Below are 22,915 nucleotides of genomic sequence, written 5' to 3' on the forward strand. Positions count from 1 at the left end.
ATAAATCAGTAAGTATCAATGATATCAAGTTGGAATTTGAATTTTTTACAGATCTGATTGGAATATGACCAAAACATGGGCTATTTGTGTAATATAATAAATACACAGAACTGGGTGATAATAAATGGCATCTGGATACATTTCCCAAAGCTTTTAATTTGGCCGGTAAGCTACAGGGCCATTGGTCCTATTTTTTTTTACATTTTCAGTTCAGTTCTTTTCATGTCATTTCCAAACCGTTGTGATACAGCGAGTTTGTCCACTGCCACCAAATGACTCATATGTACATCAAACCGGAGCCTGTTTATGAGTCTAGTAAGTGTTTTTCTGTTGCTTTGTGTTAAAGTTGTCATCTTCCTGATCTGTGTTTAATCAATTATTGATATCAAACAAATGACTGACAGCAGTGAGGGCCAATCACAGTCGGATAAACAGGAGGAGGTGGGGCATCGTCCAATTGAATAAAACATACCAAGACTTATCACGTTCTTCTTTACATGAAACTTTATTAAAGTGCAAAAGACCAAATAACTGATCAATAAATTGTTAATTAATGATTAATGTGTTCAATACAGAGGCTTCGATGGACACTTTCTTCTTATCAGAGGCTGTTTTTAGTTAGATTTGGCACAAATCCAGGGTGTTAGTGGAATGTTTGTACGTGTTTGATCCGTGTAATGACGTACGCTCAGAACCAGGCGTGTACTTTACGCGATTATGAGGCACCCTTCGCTCGCAGCTTTGACAGCAGCATCTCGTTCTTCCGACACTCCTGACGACAAAGAAAACAGAGCAGGCATCAGTATCAGAGGAAAACAGAGAAAAGGATCTGGAACTGTGGCTTCAGTCTATGGAAAGATCTGGAACCATTCACATGATAAATGAAAAATACAGTTTACAGACGTTTCACCGTGAACACAATAAATATGTGTGAAGATGAAGAGTCTCATTATTACAGCAGAAATACTGATGATCCATGAATGAACCTCCTTCATGGTGGAGGCCAATGAGTGTCTTTACCTCCTTAAAGTCTTTGACAGTTTTAAAGTAGAGCCTCTGTTTGTCCAACAGCTCCAGATACTCATCATTCAGCTGATCTCGCCTCATTTTATTCTCCTGTTTCTTCTTCTCCATCTGAAAACACAGGCATACAGAGGTTTAAGAGGAGGAGGAGGAAGAAGAGGAAAAAGAGAAGAAAGAGGAAGAGGAGGGGGAAGAAGAGGAGGAGAAAGAGGAAGAAGAGAAAAAAGAGGAGAAGTGGAAGAGGAGGAGTAGTAGGAAGACTAGGATCAGTGTGAGTGCAACCTTGATGCGATTCTGTTTGATTCCTTCTACGATTTGTTCCATCTGTCGGAGAAACTGTTCTTTAGCTGCTGAAGATGCCATCGCCCTGAAAAACAGAACAAACACCTGAAACACCACAAGAGTTGATGAAACCAACGGAACTAGACTGGACTGTGATGGTCCGGAGTGGATCTGGACCATCTATGTCTTCATTTATACCTTTTTATGTGTGAATTCACCTTTTTCAGTGTTTACAGGTTTGAATTATCTTACACGTAAGGCTTTGATCTCAAATTGTTTAACTATTTTGCTCTTATCACTATTTCTAACCATTTTTAATAAATATATCTTTTTACATTTTGCTGCTGTAAGACAATGAAAGAATCTATGAACTAATAAAGGATTCTCTAACCTGAACACAAAGGGTTAAAACATATCAGACAAACAATGAATGAGAAATCTGTACGTTGATAAAACAAACTAAAAAGGTCATCTACAACATATAAACTTCAATATTTACTCAGATAAAAACCGTTAAAAGCTGCATCTCTGTCATAAAATACAGACTGTACAATGAATGGAACTATTTACTTCCACTAATGTTACTTTAACTTTTCTTTTAGTGTCAAGTGTTTCCTGGTTCCAGTCAGTGAAGCTGTATTAACTTTACTTTAACATGTTTTTAATGACGTTCACAGCCTTAAACAACATAAACATTAGTGGAAAAACAGTTGAACTGCAACCATTTCATCCTCTAATTGTCAGTTACGTCATGTTTAAATTATTACATTATTGCCAAAATATTGATAAAATAATGATAAAAAAAATTAAATGTTGATTTTCTTCAGTGTTTTGGACAATTTACAATTTAATTCGTTTTCTGGCCACATGAAATAAGATGATACTTACTGAAAAATGATTGAAATGATTGAAAAATACAGTTTCTTTTCTAGAACTGTGGCAGAAATGACTGAACGCATTCATATGTAACACAGTACAAGATAGAAATGGTTTTACTAAGACAGAGAGTCTCAATTTAGACTTTTTTTTTGTCATTAAAACACACCTGGATTAATCAAAGTAATTCAGTGTTTCCCTGATCTAATTCTAAAATTATACTAAAATACAGTTTTCAGCTAAATAATTAGAACCAATACCACTGGAGTCTTCACAAACCAAAGGAAAAACCTGAAGTTGATTCCATTTTTAACATTTTTATTCACATCAGGTTTTGTTTCCAATTTCATTGCACAGAAAATCCATAAATGCAAATTCCTCAGGAGTGAAAACTATAGCTGATCATCAGCTTTAATGTGTGGATTTACTGTAATGAAGTCTGATCCATGTCAGCATGCGTACTCACTGTTGGAAGTTGTCGTGGATGGAGTTCAGCAGATTCGCCTGCAAAGACAGACCACCTTTTTAATGTTTATTTTCATTTTTTAACTGAATCAATCTGAGCTCTGATCGGGCTGTTCACGGACCTCCTTCTCCAGATAAACCTTCTTGTCGTCCAACGTGTTGTAAAGAGTGAAGAACTGCTTCGTTTCTTTATGCGTTGCAGAAACTGAAAACATCAAACAATCAGAGACGTAAATGTTTCATGTCAACACAGACACTCGTTTATTACTGAGTCTTTCTCCATGACAATATAAATCCAATAAATGTTAGTCAGATGTGATACGTTTACATGCACTTCAGAAATAGGATAATCCATAAACCCTGGTTTAGATGTTTCAGTCCATTATTGAATTTATTTCAAAGTTCGTACGTATATAGTGATGTAGAATCCAACCTCCTGATGTTGTCTTCAACAATAACATAACAAAATGAAGAGAATAATCAAGAAATAATGATGAAAATAAGCAAAAATTAAGAAAATAATGCAGGACACAAACAAAATAATGAACAAAATGAGGAGAATTATTAAGGAAATAAATAAAATAATGAAAAAATTGGGAAAATTATGATTAAAATGAGCAAAAATTATAAACCAGGATAAACCCTGGTTTATATGTTTCACTCCATTATTGGATTTATTTCAGAGTTTATATGTATGCAGTGACACAGAATCCAACTTCCTGTTATTGTCTTCTTCATCCCTTCAGTTTTCTCTGATTTAATAGTTTTTCCACATGTTCAGATGTAACAGAACTAAATACATCAGATTAACCTGTATACATGCATGAAGACATGAGAGTATTGGGGACAAATCCAGGTGTGTTAATCTGATTTATTATAATCAGATTACTGCTGTTATCTGATAAAACAGATCGGATGGGGCCTAAAACGGTGCCCTGAGGGATCCCATTCTCTATTTAATGACACACAGATTTATGATCAATGATAATCTGATAACTTCACTAATCAGATACTGATCAGAGTATTAGTGTGGATGTAAAGGGGGTCATTATTAAACATTAAGTGGAGGTGTTTTTTGCTTCTATCATAAGTGATTTTGTGAGTTCTTTGAGTAGATTCATCTTCGTTGTGAATGTGAGGTGAGTTTGAACCTTGGCTGTAGAGTTCAATGAACCTCTTCTGGTACTGGGTCAGCTCGGCCCGACTCGGAACCTCGTCGATCTTCCTCTGGAGGATGGCGATCTCCCGGTTCCTCCGAGCCTGAAAGACGGAAACAACAACAACAACAATACAATCACAAATGGAAACCCATATAACAACAGCTGATCTGAATCTGAACTCAGTAAAAATAATCTCATCGATAATAAATCTAACATCTGAATGTGGACTTTAACGCTACTGACAGAATCCAACCGCCATCTTTCATCTGAGATTGGGTTCTTTCTATTGGTCTGTAACACATTAGGGTAAAAGTCTGCATTACCTGAGGGGGAGGGGTGGAAATGGGCGGAGCAGAGAGCAGCAGAGTGCAGTCGGTGAGAGAGAGATGGAAGATTTTTATTACTTTTAGCAGCATTTTAGTGGTGAATTCTTGTACATAATAGTGATAGTGCTGTTTTGGAGTGTTCTACTAGTGTGTTTTGACATGTTTTTGTGGGGTTTCACTGTTTTCTGTATTTTTCAGTTTGTATAGTTCATTGATAGTTGTATTTTATCTGTAATAATTATATAAATGATAAACAGCCTATTTCAGTTTAATTGCTGTTTTCAATAAAGTGCATACTCAACTTTTTTTTTTTGCCTCACTCCCATTTCTTCTTTTTGCATTTTGAAACTACTTAGAACCTTTTTTAAGATCCATGGTGCAAAATGTGAATTCTTGCAATTCTTCACCTGGTCTTAAAAGTTTGATCAGGAGTTAATATACATCCTATATATCCTGTTCTAATGGTTGTCCTTACAGAGTTAACACTGAATCCAGTGTTTGCGATTATGTGGTTAAATATGTGTTTCTTTGTATTTGACTCTTATCTCCAGGGTTTTATCGCTGACCTCATTCTCTGTTCATCTAATCGTCTTTTGTGTCTGTGTTGCTTATGTGAGTGTTTCTACCATGAGCAGACGGATCTTGTGCAGTTTGTCTCGGTCTGTGTTGTATTGTTTGTCGATCAGCTCGTTCCTCTCCTGAAAAAAAAAAAACAACAACAAAAAAACAAACTGAACACTTCATCAACAACAGACACAAAACACAAACAGTCCCGAAGGAAGAGTTAAACTGAACTAAACCCGAGATAAAATAAACAGGAATTAAAATGAGAATCAAACCTTTTCCAGATTCAACAGTGGTGCTTGTGTTTTTAGGTGTTTTTTATTATCTGCTACAGCTTTTCCAACATTTGTGAACATATATAGTGATAATATGGATCCAAAACAGTTTCATATTTGACATTTTTATTGATAAACTTCATTTTCTTCTACAAAACTATGAAAAAACACCTGAACCCTATGATACCAACTAGAACTCACACACTGTTTATTATTATTATTATTATTATTATTATTAAGCATTAGAGTATTTTGACCATTTTAATGTTTTAATGTATATTTTCCAACTCCAAACTATATAAATTATATTTGTTATTGGAAGTAATCATTCTCAGGGGAAATATATTACTATAATAAGAAAGAGTGTGTCCTAAAATGAATAACATCCTATATAAAGGTGCAAAATTACTAGACGGCTTCTTTACTTCAGGTAAAATGGGTAAAAAAAAAAAAAAAAAAAAAGAGCTTTAACCAACAGCAGAAAGTCAAAAATGGAAAATACCTTTCAGACTAAAGAAATGCTCTTGAAATACTTAAACTATTGAAGCATGAACAACAGATCATCACATGTCTGGTTGCAAAAACTATCTTATGTTTCTATCTTACTATCTTTATGCTGCACATTTTTTTCTTGCACTTTATTCTGTTGCTGCCTTGACCAGTGAATTTCCCTGTTGTGGAATCAATAAAGTCTAATCTAATTTCATCTAATCTATAAAAATGCAAAGAGAAGAAAAGGTCCACATTAAAAGTAAACTATGCTATTGAAATGAAAGGTGGTTTTATTGGTCACAGATTTTTCTAAAAGTCAGAAATGTTTATTTATACATTTTGAGTTGTTTAATATTCTCACATTAACAAACTGAAACAAGTGAAATGGGAAACATAATGACAAACAGGTTTAATTATGTTCATCTGCAGAATGAACATAATTAAACCCGTTTGTCATTATGTTCAGACGTACCTTGTCCTCGTCTGTATCTTGACCCGACGCCGTCTTCAGCTCCTCGATGTTCTGCTGCAGACGAGTCATTTCCTCCTGGATGTAAAAACACAGTGTTAACGTCCAGAACACAGTGCAGGTGTTGGTGTTGTGTGAATGGTGTGGACGTTCACCCTGCAGTGGGTTCTGAACTCCTGCTCCTGCTGCTTCAGGTTTTCATTCATGGTCACCAGAGACCGGAGCTTCTCCAGGACGCTGAAGAAACGACCACAGAGACAGAAAACAACATCATTCAGCTCAGAATCACACATTCACCAACAGCTTCAGTCTGTTCAGAACACCACCCTCGGCTCAAATGGGGAAAAGATCCATAAGTATACACATGTAAATACATTAATAAACATGAAGGTGGAGTCTCTGGTGACGGTTTCAGAGAAGAAAACAGTCAAACTACAACAAATGACTGAGGCTGAGACAGAACAGAACATCTATATTCTACTAATGGGACTAATGGACAGTTTATAATGGACAACGATGACTATTGTATCCAGTGGACAATGTTTTTGGTTCGGTTTGTTTCTTTGTTAACACTCCAGCAGCAAAACTATTGGTTGAATTCATACCAAACTGAGTTTACAGATTGCCAGTGACCCAGAATAGATCTCATTACATTTTAGGAGCAGTAGGTCAAAGTTCACATTTTTCATGAATTTTTTTCAAATCTTTTTTCCCCCATTTACTTATAATGGGTGAAACTTCAAATGTTTGTAGCAGCAAAACTATTAATTGAATCCATACCAAACTGGGTTTTATAGATTGCCAGTGACCCAGAATAGATGCCATTACATTTTGGGAAAAGTAGGGCTGAGTTCAAATTTTTAATTAATTTTTTTAAATCTTTTTTTTTGTCCCATTTACTTATAATGGCCAAAATTTCACATGTCTATAAAAATATCAATTTTGTTTCAATTTACTTCAAACTTGGCACATATATAGAGGCAACTAATATGCTGACATCAGCACATGCATTGACATGATGACATCAGCTGGATCAATGCCAAAATAAGCTACAGTAAGTGCAAGGGGTGGAGTTTGTTGTGCCTGGAACCACTTGATGTTATTACTATTTTCTTGTTATATTTTTTATATGTGTACATTCATGTTGTGCTCCTACTGGAACATTAATTGGCATCAATGGCTCTGTAATCCATGGCCTAACTGATGTTTTTTTCCCGTCTGTTTTCATTCACCCACCCAGAATCGGCGTTCTCTTCGATCTCCTCCACAGACTTCAGCTCCTTCTCCAGTCTCTCTGACTGCTCCGTCGCCTGAAGACACACACACAAAAAAAAAACATGTTTCATCAACAACATAAAAATACAGCCAGAGGCAGAGATACTGGATGTGAGGAGTGACGACGATCAGGTCAAACGTCCACTTATTGAAGAACCTGAAGATGATGATGATGTTTAAACATAACACACACAAACACGATAAATAATCAGTTCATTCATACTCACAGTCTCAGATGCAGATTTTATTTATAAAACATAGTTTGACCTGATTCTATTTTTTTTTATAATTGAGAGCAACATTTTGATCAAATTTCCTATGTGTTTGTTCACATAATCAAACAGTAGTTATTTAACCCTTTGAAGACCATATGTGTCTGCAGACTAATTATTCATCCACCGTCATTCAAAAGACTGTAACTCCTGAACGAATCCAACTGTCATCTTTCATCTGAGATTAGGTTCTTTCTATTGGTCTGTGACACATTAGGGTAGAGGTCTGCATTGGTTGAGAGGGAGGGGTGGAAGTGGGTGAAGCAGAAAGCAGCAGAGTGCAGTCGGTGAGAGAGAGATGGAAGATTTTTATTACTTTTATCAGTGTGTTAGTGATGAATCCTAGTAATTAATTGTATATAATAATGATAGTGCTGTTTTGGAGTGTTCTACTAGTGTGATTTTGTCGAGTTTTGAGTTTTTTGTTTTTTTTTTTCCGACTTTTTTTTCACTGTTTTTATCTGTATATTTGTGGTTTGTATAGTTCATTGATAGTTGTATTTTATCTGTAAAGATTATACACACATATATATATATATATATATATATATATATATATATATATATATATATATATACACACACACACACACACACACACACATATATGCAAATCTATATACAGATCTATCCAGGGCATAAACAGATGCAGTGTCTGTGTTTGAATCAGATGATGGATGTTTTTGTCAGTGAAATGAGGGGCTCTGTCTATAACTAGACAGAGAGTCAACAGAGACTATCACACAGGATCAAAATGACTAGAAAGAACTAAAAATAAGAAGAACATGGACACAGAATGATCTAGACAAACAAAATGAACACATGGAAAATAGTTGAAAGCTTGTTTGTATAATCTCAAACTTTCATTATGAACATTTACAGATGTTTTCCATAACAAATATGATAAAATATTCAAGTCTGTCTTTTTTTTAAGTCCCTTTTTTTGTTATAACACAGTGTTTTAAGAATTTATTATATATAATAATGACAATTAATGGACAGATATTGACAGCTAAGTTCTTTCTGAAAAAAAGTGCAAAAGAATTGGCAAAAAAAGACATTTTCTGATACTCTTATTGCTAAATTGTTATTTATTCCAACTAAATCTAGGCCTGTTATAATGGTAGTCCTCATAGGATAAATAACTCCTGGGTTTTCTCCATAAATGCAGTAGGACCTCAAAACAAAGCCAGCCTTTTGTGAGCCTACATTATGTTTCCCTAACTGTAGGTGTGTGTATAGACAGAGTAAACTCAGAAGAACTAACTGAGTGTTTCCTTGGTGTGTGGTGTTTGTTTCTCACCTCCATCAGGATGGTCTTGGCCTCCTCACAGCTACTCTGGACTTCTGCATGTTTGGCCCGAAGCTGCAAAAACAAAAATAACCTCCTTAACTTTAACACATGCCCTTCAGAGGGTAAAGGTTAAGGTTATATATGGATGTTTGAATTAGGTCTGAAACTGCCTTTGTTTTTCTAGTTTTATTCCTTAAATATTCAGTGTACTGAGCGCTTGACATTAAATATGAAGAAACTGAAGCACTGAAATTAAATTAAACTAAAAAGGGAAGTAGAAGCGTCTACGATGCAGAGCTGAAACATCTGGACTGTCTGGTACCGACCAGTACCGTCCAGTACCATCTGGTACCGACCTCCTCCAGCTGTTTGGTTTTGTCCTGAATCTGTTTGTTGATCGACGCCACCGCCCGGCGATGCTGCTGAAGAGGACCAAAACGCTCCGATCGCTCCTCCGATGACAACTCTGACTGCTGCAACCGCACAAAACACACACAAAAACACATTATAGCAAATACAGACAGAGAAAACACACACACATTACAACAAAGGCACACAGAGGATAAACAACACCATCGTCCAGTCTGACGTCCTGATCTCTGTGATACGTGTGTGTTCACCTGGTTTATACAGATAATCTGTTTTATATAAATATTATTGAACCTGTTTTTATTAGTGACGTGGTCTTTACACATGATCCTGATTATTCTGGGACTAGAACAGACCAGGGTTTTCTCTTGGTTTATGAGGTTTAGGTGATGAATTTGATGTCACTGGGTTAAAAGTTGCACATCTTTAAAGAATATTTCATTATTATCATTTCAATATTTATTAAAATACATGCAGGTTTAAGATTTTCACACTAAAAAAAGTAATTCAGCACATTTGTCTACTCTAAAAAAAATCCAAACCTGCAGAGGGGCTGGATGTTCTCCTGACTCCGCCTCCAACAGCTTTAATATTATAAACAGTACAAATGATATTGATGAGTGGCAGAAGAACTGAGCATCTGGATCTAACTGACCTTCCCAGCGTACTCGGAGGCGATCTGTTTGATTTCCTCAGACTGAAGTCCAACGATCTGACCCACGGCGCTCGCAGTCAGTTTCCCCTGAACAAACACAAACACAGAAACAAGAGTCAGTTCATATAAAAACAACACCTGCACTTTGCAGTGTTTTATGTTTTACAGGCAGGATTCATACATTTATGTCTGAACAAGGTGGAAGAAACCTGGGAATAATTTAAGACCTAAACTATATCTTCTTCATCTTCATACTCTGTCTACAACTTGACAGAAAGTGAACAGAGACTATCACACAGAATAAAAATGATGAGAAAGAACTAAAAATAATCAGAAGAACATGGACACAGAATGATCTAGACAAGCTAAAATGTTGGAACACATGGAAAACAGTTAAAAGTTAATTTCTATAATCTCATAAAGTTTCATTGTGAACATTTACAGTTGTTTTTCATAACAAGTATGATAAAATATTCTAGTCTTGTTTTTTTTGTTTTTTTAAGCTTTTTTACACACTGTTTTAAGCATTTATTACATATAATAATGACAATTATTGGACACATATTGAAAGTTAAGTTCTTCCTGAAGAATGGTGCAAAAGGATCGACAAAAAAGACTTTTTAATGCAAAAACAACATAAATAAATCTAGGCCTGTTATAATGGAAGTCCTTAAAGGGTTAAGTAAGGTTTTCCACAGAAGGATGCAGTGGAATAAAGATAAAAAGAAATAAACTGGGTTTTCTGACCTCCTCAGATGCCATGGCTGCCATGTTGGTCATCAGGGTTTTAATCCTCATCTGGAGGAAAAAGAAATAGTCAAACAACTTTAAAAAAAACTGGATCCATTAACAACTGAAAATTCATTAAACTATTACAAAGGCCTTATATTAAAAACAGAGCTGCTACTAATGATACTATAAATTCATTTCTGTGTTTGTTTCCATAATGTTCAACAATCTAAAAAAAACAACAAAAAACCCCAAAGATGTTTAGTTTAATATCAAGTCCCAAAAACTGGCGTCAGCTTCATGTTTATGTTTAGAAGAATTACTTTAACTGTCAAGAAATTAAATCAAATTACCTTTCATCTCCTTCGCAGTTGATTTTGTTTAATCATGGTTCATATATAATCTGTACAGAGTTACAGACTCTTTGTGTAGGATCTTCACAAGGAAAGTCTTAATATTTATTATACACAACGAGAGTAAGATTTACTAATGTTAATGTTCCAAATGTGAGTCTCGACTGAAAAAACATCAGAAAAACTGGATTTATCCATAAAGTACATGATGATTACTGGAGCCTCTTGGGGGTTAAAGGTCAGAGGCTGTGGTGTTTAGTCCAGATTGTAAAGACTTCTGTTTGATTTATTTAGCCTTTATTTAACCAGGAGAAAAATCCCACTGAGATTAAGAACTTCTATTAGAAGGAAGTTCTGGCCAAGATAGGCAGCAGCAAATACAACACACAATTCCAAGATTACACCATTAAAACACAAATAACACACACATTTAACAATAAATAGTTAATAAAAAAATGCCATTTACGAGCAGTATGAAAAAAACTGTATGAAGAAAACAAAGGTGAAGTGAATATTGAAGGTGTGGTGAATCTTTTGCAGTACCAACCTCCTCCGCCGCCTGCAAGTCGTCCTCCTCCGACACCTCCGACATCCCAGGAGGAGCAGCAGGACATCCAGAGGACAGAGACGCCTTCTGTCCGTCCACCTGGAGGAGGCAAAGACAGACGGTCAACAGACCAGAGACATGAGAGACAAGACTGTAGAAGATACTCAAACAGGAGCACAGCAGGGGACAGAACATGGAATAAATCATGGACGGTGTTTGCATAGAAACAAGGATCCTGTATTTAATACTTTAAAATGTTTTTAACATATTATTATCGCAATTAAGTCTGGATTCTTCAACATTGCAGGTAAATTGTCAGACATATTGAAATTCTACTCTTATGTAAATATGCAGATGCATGTATATATGTGTACAGCCTATAGAGCAGTGGTTCTTAACCTGGGTTCGATCGAACCCTAGGGATTCGGTGAGTCAGTCTCAGGGGTTCGGCGGAGGTCAAGACACACACTCGACTAATTAGTCGGGTGTGTGTGTCGGGCTAGGTCCGTGTATGTAAACAAACGGCTTCAGAGACTCTTTCTCTGATTGACATCCAATATACGCGGTGTATTGTTGTTGCTTATAGCACTACAACACATCTGGAAGTGTTTATAATCTCTTCCACTCGTCTGACAATGAATTATTTGAGTATTTTCCACATCGTCATTATGACTTTCGCTACTTCCTGTTAACCACGGAGGCAGCCATGTGTAGCGTTTGTTTACATTTTTCGGTCACCGCACTGGTCAGTTACAATCATGTGACGAAAGACGCACCATCGCGGATGGAGAAATCGTATTACGCTAAAGCCGTCAGTCACACTGATTTGCAGTAAATATTCATTATTATTGTAGCCTGATGGTAATTAGGTGATGGGTGTGTGTTAAAATGTTAAAAATGATAAATAGCATAAATACAATAAGTTCATTATTGGAATACATAAGGTTAAAAATGAAAACCATTTCAGTGTGGTAGTATTAAAAAAGATAATGTCTTTGTGAAAAGGTATGTAATTTGTTGTGAGGTCATGCACTGTATTGGTTTTGTTCTTTGAACACAGTGATGTTAATGCACGGTTCATTTTGGGCACCAGTAAAACATATGCCTGTGTCTTGAATTTGAAAAAAATCATATTTTATTTTTTAATAAAAAAGGGTTCGGTGAATGCGCATATGAAACTGGTGGGGTTCAGTACCTCCAACAAGGTTAAGAACCACCGCTATAGAGTTTTATTACTTACTATTATTGTTATTATTTATATTGTTTGTTTTTTGCATTATCTTTATGCCGCACATTTTTTTCTTGCACTTTATTCTGTTGCTGCCTTGACCAGTGAATTTCCCCATTGGTGGGATCTAATGTAATGCAATGTAATGTAATCTAATCTAATTTCAATAAGACTAACATACATATTTCTGTGAAAAGGGAGATCTTATTGTTTGAGTTTGATCATGAACCTGAACGTGTTAAACTCCATTTTTCCAACAGTTCAGTAACATATAAAATAAAAAAAACTGCATTAGTTTTAGGGGAAGTTTACTGGTTTAAAGGTTTGAAGTTCTGTGACTCAACTCACTTTGAAGAAAAGAAACCAAAAACTAAGCATTTTCTTACAATACAAACTAATATAAAAGTACCAAACCGCTTTAAAACTAATTCAAACTGAAACTGAAAATTCAAGAAAAAATAAAAATTGGAAAAAGTAAAAGTACAGCATTTATGTGTAAATATCCTGGTTTAGTTTGATTTAAACCCAATAATAGTCAAACACCTACTTTGTCTTGTTTGGGTTGTTTGCTAAATCCATATCTCCTGCAGAAAAATAAGAAACAATATGTTAAACACACAACAAAAATGTGAAAATGAACGTAGTACCAGCATCTACGCTCAGCAACGGTTACACCATGCAACATGACATCAGCAACACGTCAAATCAGAGAAACACCTGAACCAGGAAACGGGAAACCAATGGAAAAGCATCACAGTGAGCATCCATCATGCCTGAAACATCATGTGTTCATTGTCAAACAGACACAGCACTGAGGAGTTACTTACAGGAGGAAATCTGACATTCTAGTAACAGCAGTGAGGAGATGGATGAAGGATGGATGAGAGAGTCACATGACAGAGAGACAAGAAACTGGACATGAGCAGCGTCAATGTAGAAAAGAAAGGAACCAATGAGATCTAATGTAGGAAGTATGAACCAAGAGGAAATAAATGAATGAACATGAAAATACATCATCTGAAACTAAAGCATCTGGGATTTCATTAACCTTCCAGTATCCAGGTGAGCATATTATGCACACTTTGCACTTCATGTTATAAAAGGTCATATTATTTTTCACAATTTGTTTTAGGTCAGAATTCAAAAGTTGTTCATTTTTGGATGATTTTTTTTTTTAAATTCTGACCCATCCACTCAAATCAGTACTTTGTAAACATGGTAAATTCCTACACTAACGCCCTTCTACCAAGTGAGTACAAAGCACACAGACACATTTTAGCATTAAACATTTGACCTAACACAAAAAAATAATAATGTATATTAACCAACATTGGTGTTAACCACTGACACTTGCCAGGAAAATAAATAAACAAATAATTTTTTAATGTAGAATATTGAAAAAAAAAAAAAAAAGAAATTTGTGCGTTTTTTGCATCATGAATATGGTTTGTTCACATTACAAACATGGCATTTAAAGGGTTAAAATAAATTATGTATTTGGTATTTTTGTTTATGGCTCAAGTTGATGAAATAAATGTTAAAAAAAAAAAGTTAAAAACAAACTGTAAAACTTTCTGACGTTAGTACGACACAGTGCAGATTATGTGCTTTAGACGATTTAAGGACCTCTATGGGCGGGATAAATTAAATCAGCTGTTTGAGAATAATAAAGCTGTTCTCAGTTTCAGACTCTAATTCTAGTCCAGCATCTAAAAAAAAAATAAACAGGTGAGTTCTTCTTCCACCCACTGTTTCTATCAAAACAACTGCCTTCCATGTAACATCCGCACTTAAAATCCTCATCTCCTTTACAGTAAAACAATCACTAGCATGTATCATTATCATCAGTGGGTGGGATTACAACTAAATGTATAGTCCATTTTAATCACATTATGAGAAAATTAGCTCAATAGCATGCTAATTTATGCACGTTTACATCTGCATGTTTTGATGGTGGTTTTGTGTTGTTGTGATGTGGACGTTACGTGTATATTGTCATGTGTTTGTGTTGTTGTGAGTTTGTCTTGTTGTTGTGGGTTTGTGTTGTTGTGTTACCTGCCGTATTCCAACAGGGTGGAGTGAACCCTGGACTCCTCATCCATCAGTTCTCCTGCCTCCTTCTGCCTCCTGTACCTCCTCTGGGGTTTGTACACTTCCTGGATAAAACAGCACAGATTAGAACAGTCACAGATCCAAATGGGTTCAGTTTAACAACAACAACATGGAGTCAAATGGAGGAGGCTGTTGATTGGATGGTTTTAGAACTCACCAGTACGTCCAAAACTGCCTTCACCGCCTTGTCCTTCCTCTGGAGGAACTCTTCATCCTACAGCACAAACTTAGAAACATGAAAATCTACAACAGTATCTAAAGGAGAGTTTTATACCTTTACTCCTCTACATCTCAGACCAAAGTATATTCATGTTTACTGCTCCTGTCATTTATTGTCAAATAAATTCAATGTTTAAATATAGTGATCAAACATGGTTGGTGTTTGAGTTACCAGACTGCAGTTTGACTGGTTGGTTGGTTGGCTGATTTGTTTATTTGTTGATTGGAAGGTTACTTTATTTATTTATTAAGTGGTTTGTTTATTTTTTGATTGACTGGTCAGTTAGTTTATTTGTTGGTTGGTTGGTTTATTTCTTGGTTGGTTGGTTAGTTGATTGGTGGATGTGGTTACCTCTGGCAGAATGTGGGTCTTCTGGAACTGAGATATGGAGTAGGCTCTGACATAATCTCCCATCTCCTCCCTGGTCTCGATGGCTCGTTTTACCAACCACTGCAGAAACAAAACACCCAAAAATACTGAGGCATTGTCAAGCTTTACAAAAAACTAACCATCCTTTGCAAAAGAACATGTTTTAAATAATGTTTTTCCTTCCCACAGCCATCAGACTACACAACAGTTCACAGTAAATTCATTCATATCATATCAGCTTTTCAATTATCATGTGCAATTATATTGCAAATATGTAGATTTTATATATATATATATATATATATATATATATACATACACACACACACACACACACACACACAGAAAAAAATCATTGAAATTAGCAGATACTGTTCTATATTTCCTGGTTTTATTCTTAAATGTTCTGCCTGTCTTTTGCACTTTGTTTTCTGTATTTTTGCTGCTGTAAACAATGCATTTTTCCCACGGTGGGATCAATAGCCTGATCTTATCGAAAAAGGTGGTGAATGACACTGTTTCTCACCTGAATCACAGGATAAATGTGGATAAAATCCAACCCCTGGATCTGATGAGGCTCCAGACGATGAGGACACTTCATCTTGGGTAAAACAGACACTATTTTCTCTGTCAGAGCTCTAAAAAACACACAAAGAAAAAGCATGAATACTCACTTCAACAGTGCACATCAGATCTGGGGGAAAAGACACAGGGTTGAGGTGATTTTTGCTTAGCAGGAAACAGAGGAAATTTTGCCACAACAAACATCAAACTCTGATCAACTGAATGACCTGAACTACGTCTTTCTTAACAGATCGATGTGTGTAACGTAACAAACAGCACCACATTCTAACGACAGGATGCAGCCTAGTTTAGTCCAGTCTTTCACAATGATGATGCTGTTTTTGGTAAATCAACCTGATGTGAAACGCCTGCTTAAAAATGTGAAATAAAACTTAAACATACATGTGCAAAGGAATGACGAGAAGGAAAACTAGCAAAGCAAGGAAAACACCTACATTTTTTGTCCAATGGTTGAGTTTTCTTGGAAAAGGAGATCCACGTCAATGTCAAAGTTACATGTGGTGATACACCAGGTCATCCCACCGACCACCTGAGGAGAAAACGGAGGATGATGGAAACTAGTGCCGTGTGATCTTAGTTTGTAATGATCTACTTTGACAGGAGCTCTACAGAGTGAATCAGTCAAATTAATAAAAGCTCTGTCTAAACTCTCCTAGTCCACTAATAGTCATTTTAGATGAATCTGTTTGTAGCATAAATGTTGTTAGTCTGAGTGTATGTGTGTCTGTTGATGTGTCTGCGATTCTTTTAGTCCACGTAAATATCTATGGACCTGTGGGTTTATAAATCCCTGTGAGTTTGTTCACAGCTGAGCTCCAGGTGTTTGGATGCAGACATTATCATCATGAATAAATCAAGCATCCTCAGTCTGGCGGTACCTTATCAAAGGGGGACAGTCCCTTAATTCTTGCTCTGAAGTATCCAGCGGCCAACAGCAGCTCCAGGATCTCTGCCAGCTTCACACTCTGCTCCTCATCCTCCCGAGTCTCCACCTACGACACCAACATAAAACATCATTAAAATTTACCCCTGTTTAGATCCCTTGGCACCCTGTTGTAAATGCAGGTTTTTGTTTAAATAAAAGCTTGACATTAGATATCTGATAGACAGCAGAGTTTAATTCATTAAGTGAAAAGAGACTAAATGTTAATTTTAATGTTTTTCCCAGAATTCACAGCAACTAAAACCACAATCTCCCAAAAGAATCCTGAGGCAAAAATGATCATTTAACTCTTACACTGGTTGCAAATCCAAATTATAAGTAATAAATAGTTCTGTTTGATGTAGTTAATGTTTAAGTGGTCAATTCTGTCAACTTGACCACTACATTTATTATCCCACTGATCTGAACGCACCATAGCTTCAGTCAGCAGTTACAAAAAGCTCCGTTTATCCATCTATTATCGCACTTCTGTTGTGTTTGTGCATATTTAACCTCCAGGATTAGAATCGTTGTGTTATTACTGACTTAAATCAACGACATAAAAACAAAATACATTCTAAAAAACGAACTAAATGTCCGCGTCTAGCCTGTTGTGCTGTTAGCATACATTAGCTAACATTAGCTCTGCTGTTGTTTGTTGACACTAACCACCAGTATAAAATGCGTTTCCGGTTTTAGGAGAGGTTTACCTGGATGATGTTACCATCCTGGTCGTACTGGGCTCCTATTTTCGACCCAGTTCTCACTCTGTGGAAAACAGAAGCGGCCGCCGCCATGTTGGAATCAACTGTTTGGGATGACAGGTCACATGACCGAGACACGTGATACAAACCAGCATTTCCTCCTCGACATGGCTCATTTCCGCCTCCTATTGTCCGATGTAAACATTACTTTGATAATTTACTGTGCATTTTATTTTTTTAGACTTTTGTTTTTGCATTTGTTTTCGGTGGGTTTTTTTTTGTTCACTTTGTTTTTTATTCTTTTTTTTGCAATAATGGCCAGTATATGTCATTTTATCCACTCTAACGTCTATGCATATGTAATGTATTTGCTGGCTTAAAAAAATATAAAAAGCATAATATGTACATATATTGCAATATTAAAAACAAAAGCCAGAATATTTCAAAAATAAATATTGCCAGAAAAAAAAGATCACGGTGGTGTATTAAGGCCACACTTCTGTTTAAGGAGTTTTAAATGTTAAAAAAAAAGGAGAAAAAAAAATCTACTATTTCGAAAATAAAATTGTCATTTTATTGTTAGGAATTGTCTACATAATCAAACTATTAAGAATTAACGAAGCATCAAATGACAAACAAACAAACAAGAAGTAAACACTGTCAAATTGTGGCCAAACATCAACCTATAAAAATGCAACTTTAACGTGTGTACTTAATAGTTTTCCTAATATTACACTTTAGATCTGGTAATATTTTGAACTTTAACATTATGATTTTATTCTAGACAAATCAGGCTTTTAAAATCCTTTTAACCCTAACAATTCCCTCTTATTAAGAGAATATTAAGTGATTAAAGTTATATTTGAGGAAAAACAAATCAGTTGTGTTCCTCCATGTATTACTTCCTTTTCCTTTAATGTATTATTTTTTTCCTTTGTTTCTTCTACTTAAATGACTTATGTGTAACTCGTTTGTTTTTATACGCGTTATAATATATAATAATGAACCATGGAGGACGGAAAAAGAATATAAGGAAAACATTTTGCGACAGTTCCACTCGCGAGTCGGAGGATATTTTTGCGACGCCGCTTCATTTACGGCACACGCGTGTCCAGTAGTTGTGTTTACAGCAGCATGGCGAAGGTGTCGAAGAAGCAGGCGATTAAAAAGGTTAAAAAGACCAAAAAGAAGTCGGATTCGGCCGAGGAGACTCTGGCGGCGGTTCCGACTGTGGCCTATGATGAAGAGGAGGAGGAGGAAGAGGAGGATTTAAACGGAAACTTCAGCGGAGAAGAAGACGAGGAAGATGAACGGCGGAGACAGAAGCTGCTGGAGGCGATCAGCTCCCTGGGGGGGAACCGGAGGAAGCGGCTGGGGGAGCGGTCCGAGGCCGCGGTGCAGATGTCCGAGTTCGGTGTGAGTGTGGACGGAGAAGGACGGAAGATCCAACTGTCCGAACTAATCCCGAAGTCTGCCCCGGTTAAGACCCAGAAACAGCTGAAGACCCTGCAGGCCAGCACGAGGACGGTGGACAGTCCGCTCAGCAAGTACGAGTACTGACGTAAATACTAAAATACAAGTAAAAGTACTAATACAGACCTGAACAGTCCGCTCAGCAGGTACGAGTACTGACGTAAATAATACAATACAAGTAAAAGTAAACTTAAAACTCCTAAAACAGAAGTTAAAGTACTACCAGTCTCTGGACAGTCTCAGGTACTGAAGTATTGTCAGACTCATGTAGTTAATATGTGAATATGAAAACACACGTTGTGCAGCAAATGTTTGTTCACAGTGAAACGAACTTTAAATGAGTTTTTACCAGTTCATGTGGGAGACAGGGTGTCTGTTATGGGGATCAGGCGATGGATCAGACTCACTGATGGCAGAGGTCAGAGGGATTAAAACCTCCTCAGATCTCTAACAGACTGGATGTATTTTGTTTTCCAGGCAGGAAACGGAGCGGATCCAGAGGGACCTTGCGTTCCAGAAGACGGCAGAGGAGGTGACACGGTGGAAGAGCTTGATCCGACAGAACGAGAGGGCGGAGCAGCTGGTGTTCCCGCTAAACCAGGAGCCATCGGGGCCCAGACCCGTGGACCGGGTGGCGCTGGGCTGGATGGCCCAGACCCCCCTGGAGCAGGAGGTCTTCGCCGTGTTGACTGCCAACAAACAGCCCGTCCATGACCCGCTGCTGACCCCGGAGGAGGAGGCATCGGTGAAGGCCATGAGCCTGGGGGAGGCCAAGATCCGGAGGGCAGAGCTACAGAAGGCCCGCGCCCTGCAGTCCTACTATGAAGCCCGGGCCCGAAGGGACCGGAAGATCAAGAGCAAGAAGTACCACAAGGTCCAGAACAAGGCCAAGCGCAAAGACCTGCTGAAGCAGTTTGACCACATGGTGCAGACGGACCCGGCTGCCGCCCTGGAGGAGCTGAAGAAGATGGAGGTGGCGAGGATGCAGGAGAGGATGTCCCTCAAGCACCAGAACAGCAGCAAGTGGGCGCGGTCCAAGGCCATCATGGCCAAGTACGACCAGGACGCACGCAATGCCATGCAGCAGCAGCTGGACATCAACAAGGAGCTGACACAGAAGGTGGTGACGGCACTGAATGACGACCAAGAAGAGGAGGAGCAGGAGGAGGAGGTGATGCCAGAGTGTATAAATGATGCAGAGGAAGCAGACGCTGCCAACCCGTGGATGAGAGGGAGACTGTCCCAGGACCCAGAAGACAACGAGAAAACTGAAGATCTGACTGTGGAGGTGGAGAATAAAGGTGGAGAAGAAGAGGAGGAGGAGGAAGAAGAAGAGGAGGGAGAAGAAGAAGCACTGCTAAGGAAATTTGACAGCAGGAGGAAGCAGCGCCGGGCTGAAGAGGAGGAGGCGGCAGCGGCGGCAGCAGTGGAGTCTGCAGAAGAAGAACACAAAGATGATGATGAAGAACTGACGGAGTTCACAAACCTCCTCCGCCGTCGTCAGCAAGAGGAAGAGCAGACTAAGGTGGAGACAGGAAACCCGGCCCCCCTGCTGGAGGAGGGGCTAATGAGGGTCAGGACGCTGGAGGAGGTGGAGCAACTGGGTCAGGTACGGTGGCCCGGAGGCCAAACCCACACCACAGTTCAGACGGTTGGAAAAGGAGCAACAACACTTTAACTGATGAACCAGGATCAGAAACACATGTATCTAACAAACACAACAGGATAGAAAGACAATCAGGGATTAGCATTTTTATTTATTTACAAAGACGTAAAAATTAAAACTCAACAGAGTTGATTTTGGTTCTGTTCAGTCCCAAACAAGTGTTGTTGCACATTTTCCTTCTAAAATGTTGTTTTCCATCATGTTGTGTTTTCTAAAATTTAGTGACATTTTCATTTCTGAAATAGTCAGTGTAAATGTAGTAAATGTTTCTGAAGGATGAGTTTATTTTCCAAACGGTCGCATCCTCTGAAATATCCATTTTTTTCTCTGAAATGTCATGTTTTCTAAAAAGTAAATGTCACTGTTGGTTTGTGACATGTGTTTTCCCAAATGCCTTTGTACTTTCTGAAAAATTGGTGCAATTTCTGAAATTTGAGTGTTTTCCAAAAGGTTGAAGAATGTAAACGTCTGTTACGTTTCCTGGAGTTTTGGCACGTGTTGAGTCTTATGTGGATCCAAAAGTGAATTTTCTGGAACATTTTCAACACTTTCAGTGCCATTTTTTTGAGAATGCCTTTGTGTTTTGTTAAAAGTTGTGAAATTTCATTGACTTTTCTGAAACGTTCCGTGTTCAGGAACATTAGAACGTCATTGGGTTTTTCCAAAACACTCTGACATGTGTCAGTGTGTTAAAATTGGGTTTTTTTGTTTGTTTTTTTTGTGTTGTGTTTTCTAAAGTGTGCATTGTCATGTGACCCTCAGGACCCTGGTTCCGAGGAGAATCCGGTCGCTGCTGATCCAGAACCTGCCCTCCCTCCAACAGAACCTCCACCTGAGACAAGAAAGGCGAGTAAATCTAAGAAGAGGAAACGTGGGATTGAGCTGCAGGAAGTTCTGACCAAACAGACCAAAGTCATTGCGGTTCCACTCGCTCCAACAGCCGAGGATGTGGAGGACGGCGGCGCAGAGGAGCTGGACCAGCGCGGGCTGATCCAGGAGGCATTCGCCGGAGACGATGTTGTCTCTGATTTCCTCAAAGACAAGAGGAAGCAGGAGGAGGCGGGGAGGCCGAAAGTGGTGGACCTGACGCTGCCTGGGTGGGGCGAGTGGGGCGGGACTGGCATCCAACCATCACGCAAGAAACGCCGCAGGTTCAGGGTCAAACCCAACCCGCCACCGTATCGGAAGGACAAGAACCTACCCAGTGTGATCATCTCAGAGCAGAGGAACAGCGCCATCAGCCTCCACCGGGTCAGCGCACTGCCCTTCCCCTTCGAGAACCACGCCCAGTTTGAGAGCACCATCCGCTGCCCGCTGGGACGTACGTGGAACAGCGAACGCACCGTCCAGAAGGTCACCAGGCCCCGGGTCGTCACCACGCTGGGCGCCATCATTGAGCCCATGAGCCGCGAAGAGCTGCTCAAGGACCAAACAAAGGGGGATTCTGGGGAAAAAAGCAACACCAACCCAGTGAAAGAAAAGAACACACATCACAAACACAAAGCAGGGAACAAACAGAAGCAGAAAAAGAAATAAAACAACAACTGCTGTGAATGATGGGACGTGGAGGATGTCACTGTTGGACTTTTACTGTCTGTGAGTTTCAGAATTAGTTTATGATAAAATATGTCAAATATATAAAGCAATAAATTCCACATGTTGAGTTAAAGATGTGTTTCTGTTTATTATGTGGAGATTAAAGCTTTAACGTGTTACTGGAATTTTATTAAAACCACACAGAGAACAAACATAAACATAATGTGACCACACTTGAAACCCTTGGCCTTCAGTCCATGCCAAAGTTTTTGCATATATGGAACGGGCAGATGGACAACTAACTGATGACAACACCCTGCAGTGAGGGCCGAGGGTAAAAACTGAAAAATGGTCAAATTATTCTCCCATGTTTTGACAAAAAGGGAAAAATAACTTATGATCAAAGACCAACAATAATTCACGTTTTACTGAAAGAAATCCTTCCGTTTTTACTGGAAGGACGTAATATCTTGTAGTTTGAGTGTTTTGTCCTTTTATCATTAACTTCTTACACTTGTAGGTTGTTTTTTTAAATCATATATACTATACTGCAGATGTATCCTAATCCTAAAAAAGTCTATAATTTTTCTGTTCATTACATGACTGAATTTATTCAACCTTTATTACACACAAAATAAAATAATTTATTGAAATTTTAGGATTTAAAACAGAAA

The 22,915-nt window shown here is 38.0% G+C and overlaps 2 protein-coding genes across 3 annotated transcripts; one reads left to right on the forward strand and one right to left on the reverse strand.

The window, feature by feature from the left end:
• Nucleotides 1–481: 481 nt before the first annotated feature.
• On the reverse strand, nt 482–17,687 carry ccdc93 (CCC complex scaffolding subunit CCDC93). 2 transcript variants are annotated; one of them, XM_030125045.1, is made up of 24 exons: nt 17,573–17,687; nt 16,819–16,932; nt 16,375–16,469; nt 15,882–15,993; nt 15,338–15,436; nt 14,924–14,980; nt 14,710–14,810; nt 13,482–13,499; nt 13,202–13,238; nt 11,427–11,525; nt 10,545–10,595; nt 9,798–9,884; nt 9,130–9,246; nt 8,783–8,845; nt 7,169–7,242; nt 6,088–6,169; nt 5,936–6,010; nt 4,759–4,830; nt 3,798–3,906; nt 2,769–2,851; nt 2,648–2,685; nt 1,306–1,390; nt 1,021–1,134; nt 482–772 (listed from the first exon to the last, which is right to left on the reverse strand). In XM_030125045.1, exons 1-24 carry the CDS (start codon nt 17,657–17,659, stop codon nt 716–718), a joined length of 1,926 nt encoding a protein of 641 aa, XP_029980905.1. In that variant the 5' UTR covers nt 17,660–17,687; the 3' UTR covers nt 482–715. The 2 variants fall into 2 exon arrangements, with proteins under 2 accessions (XP_029980905.1, XP_029980906.1); XM_030125046.1 differs by lacking the exon at nt 13,482–13,499.
• Nucleotides 17,688–18,675: 988 nt separating this feature from the next.
• LOC115412495 (U3 small nucleolar RNA-associated protein 14 homolog A) lies at nt 18,676–22,374 on the forward strand. The gene is made up of 3 exons (XM_030125039.1): nt 18,676–19,113; nt 19,517–20,648; nt 21,468–22,374. Exons 1-3 carry the CDS (start codon nt 18,701–18,703, stop codon nt 22,239–22,241), a joined length of 2,319 nt encoding a protein of 772 aa, XP_029980899.1. The 5' UTR covers nt 18,676–18,700; the 3' UTR covers nt 22,242–22,374.
• The last annotated feature ends 541 nt before the right edge of the window (nt 22,375–22,915 follow it).

This window comes from Sphaeramia orbicularis, chromosome 21, assembly GCF_902148855.1.
Source record: "Sphaeramia orbicularis chromosome 21, fSphaOr1.1, whole genome shotgun sequence".
NCBI classification, from domain to species: Eukaryota; Metazoa; Chordata; class Actinopteri; order Kurtiformes; family Apogonidae; genus Sphaeramia; species Sphaeramia orbicularis.

Bases quoted from the DNA above. Each gene is read 5' to 3' on its own strand.
- ccdc93 (XM_030125045.1), bottom strand. From the start codon at position 17,659: ATGGCGGCGGCCGCTTCTGTTTTCCACAGAGTGAGAACTGGGTCGAAA. The intron at 16,470-16,818 runs GTACCGCCAGAC...TTTTCTCCTCAG, and splicing joins GACTGTCCCCCTTTGATAAG to GTGGTCGGTGGGATGACCTG. The intron at 4,831-5,935 runs GTACGTCTGAAC...TTTTTTTTTCAG, and splicing joins AAGATACAGACGAGGACAAG to GAGAGGAACGAGCTGATCGA.
- LOC115412495 (XM_030125039.1), top strand. From the start codon at position 18,701: ATGGCGAAGGTGTCGAAGAAGCAGGCGATTAAAAAGGTTAAAAAGACC. The intron at 19,114-19,516 runs GTACGAGTACTG...TTTGTTTTCCAG, and splicing joins GTGGACAGTCCGCTCAGCAA to GCAGGAAACGGAGCGGATCC. The intron at 20,649-21,467 runs GTACGGTGGCCC...TGTGACCCTCAG, and splicing joins AGGTGGAGCAACTGGGTCAG to GACCCTGGTTCCGAGGAGAA.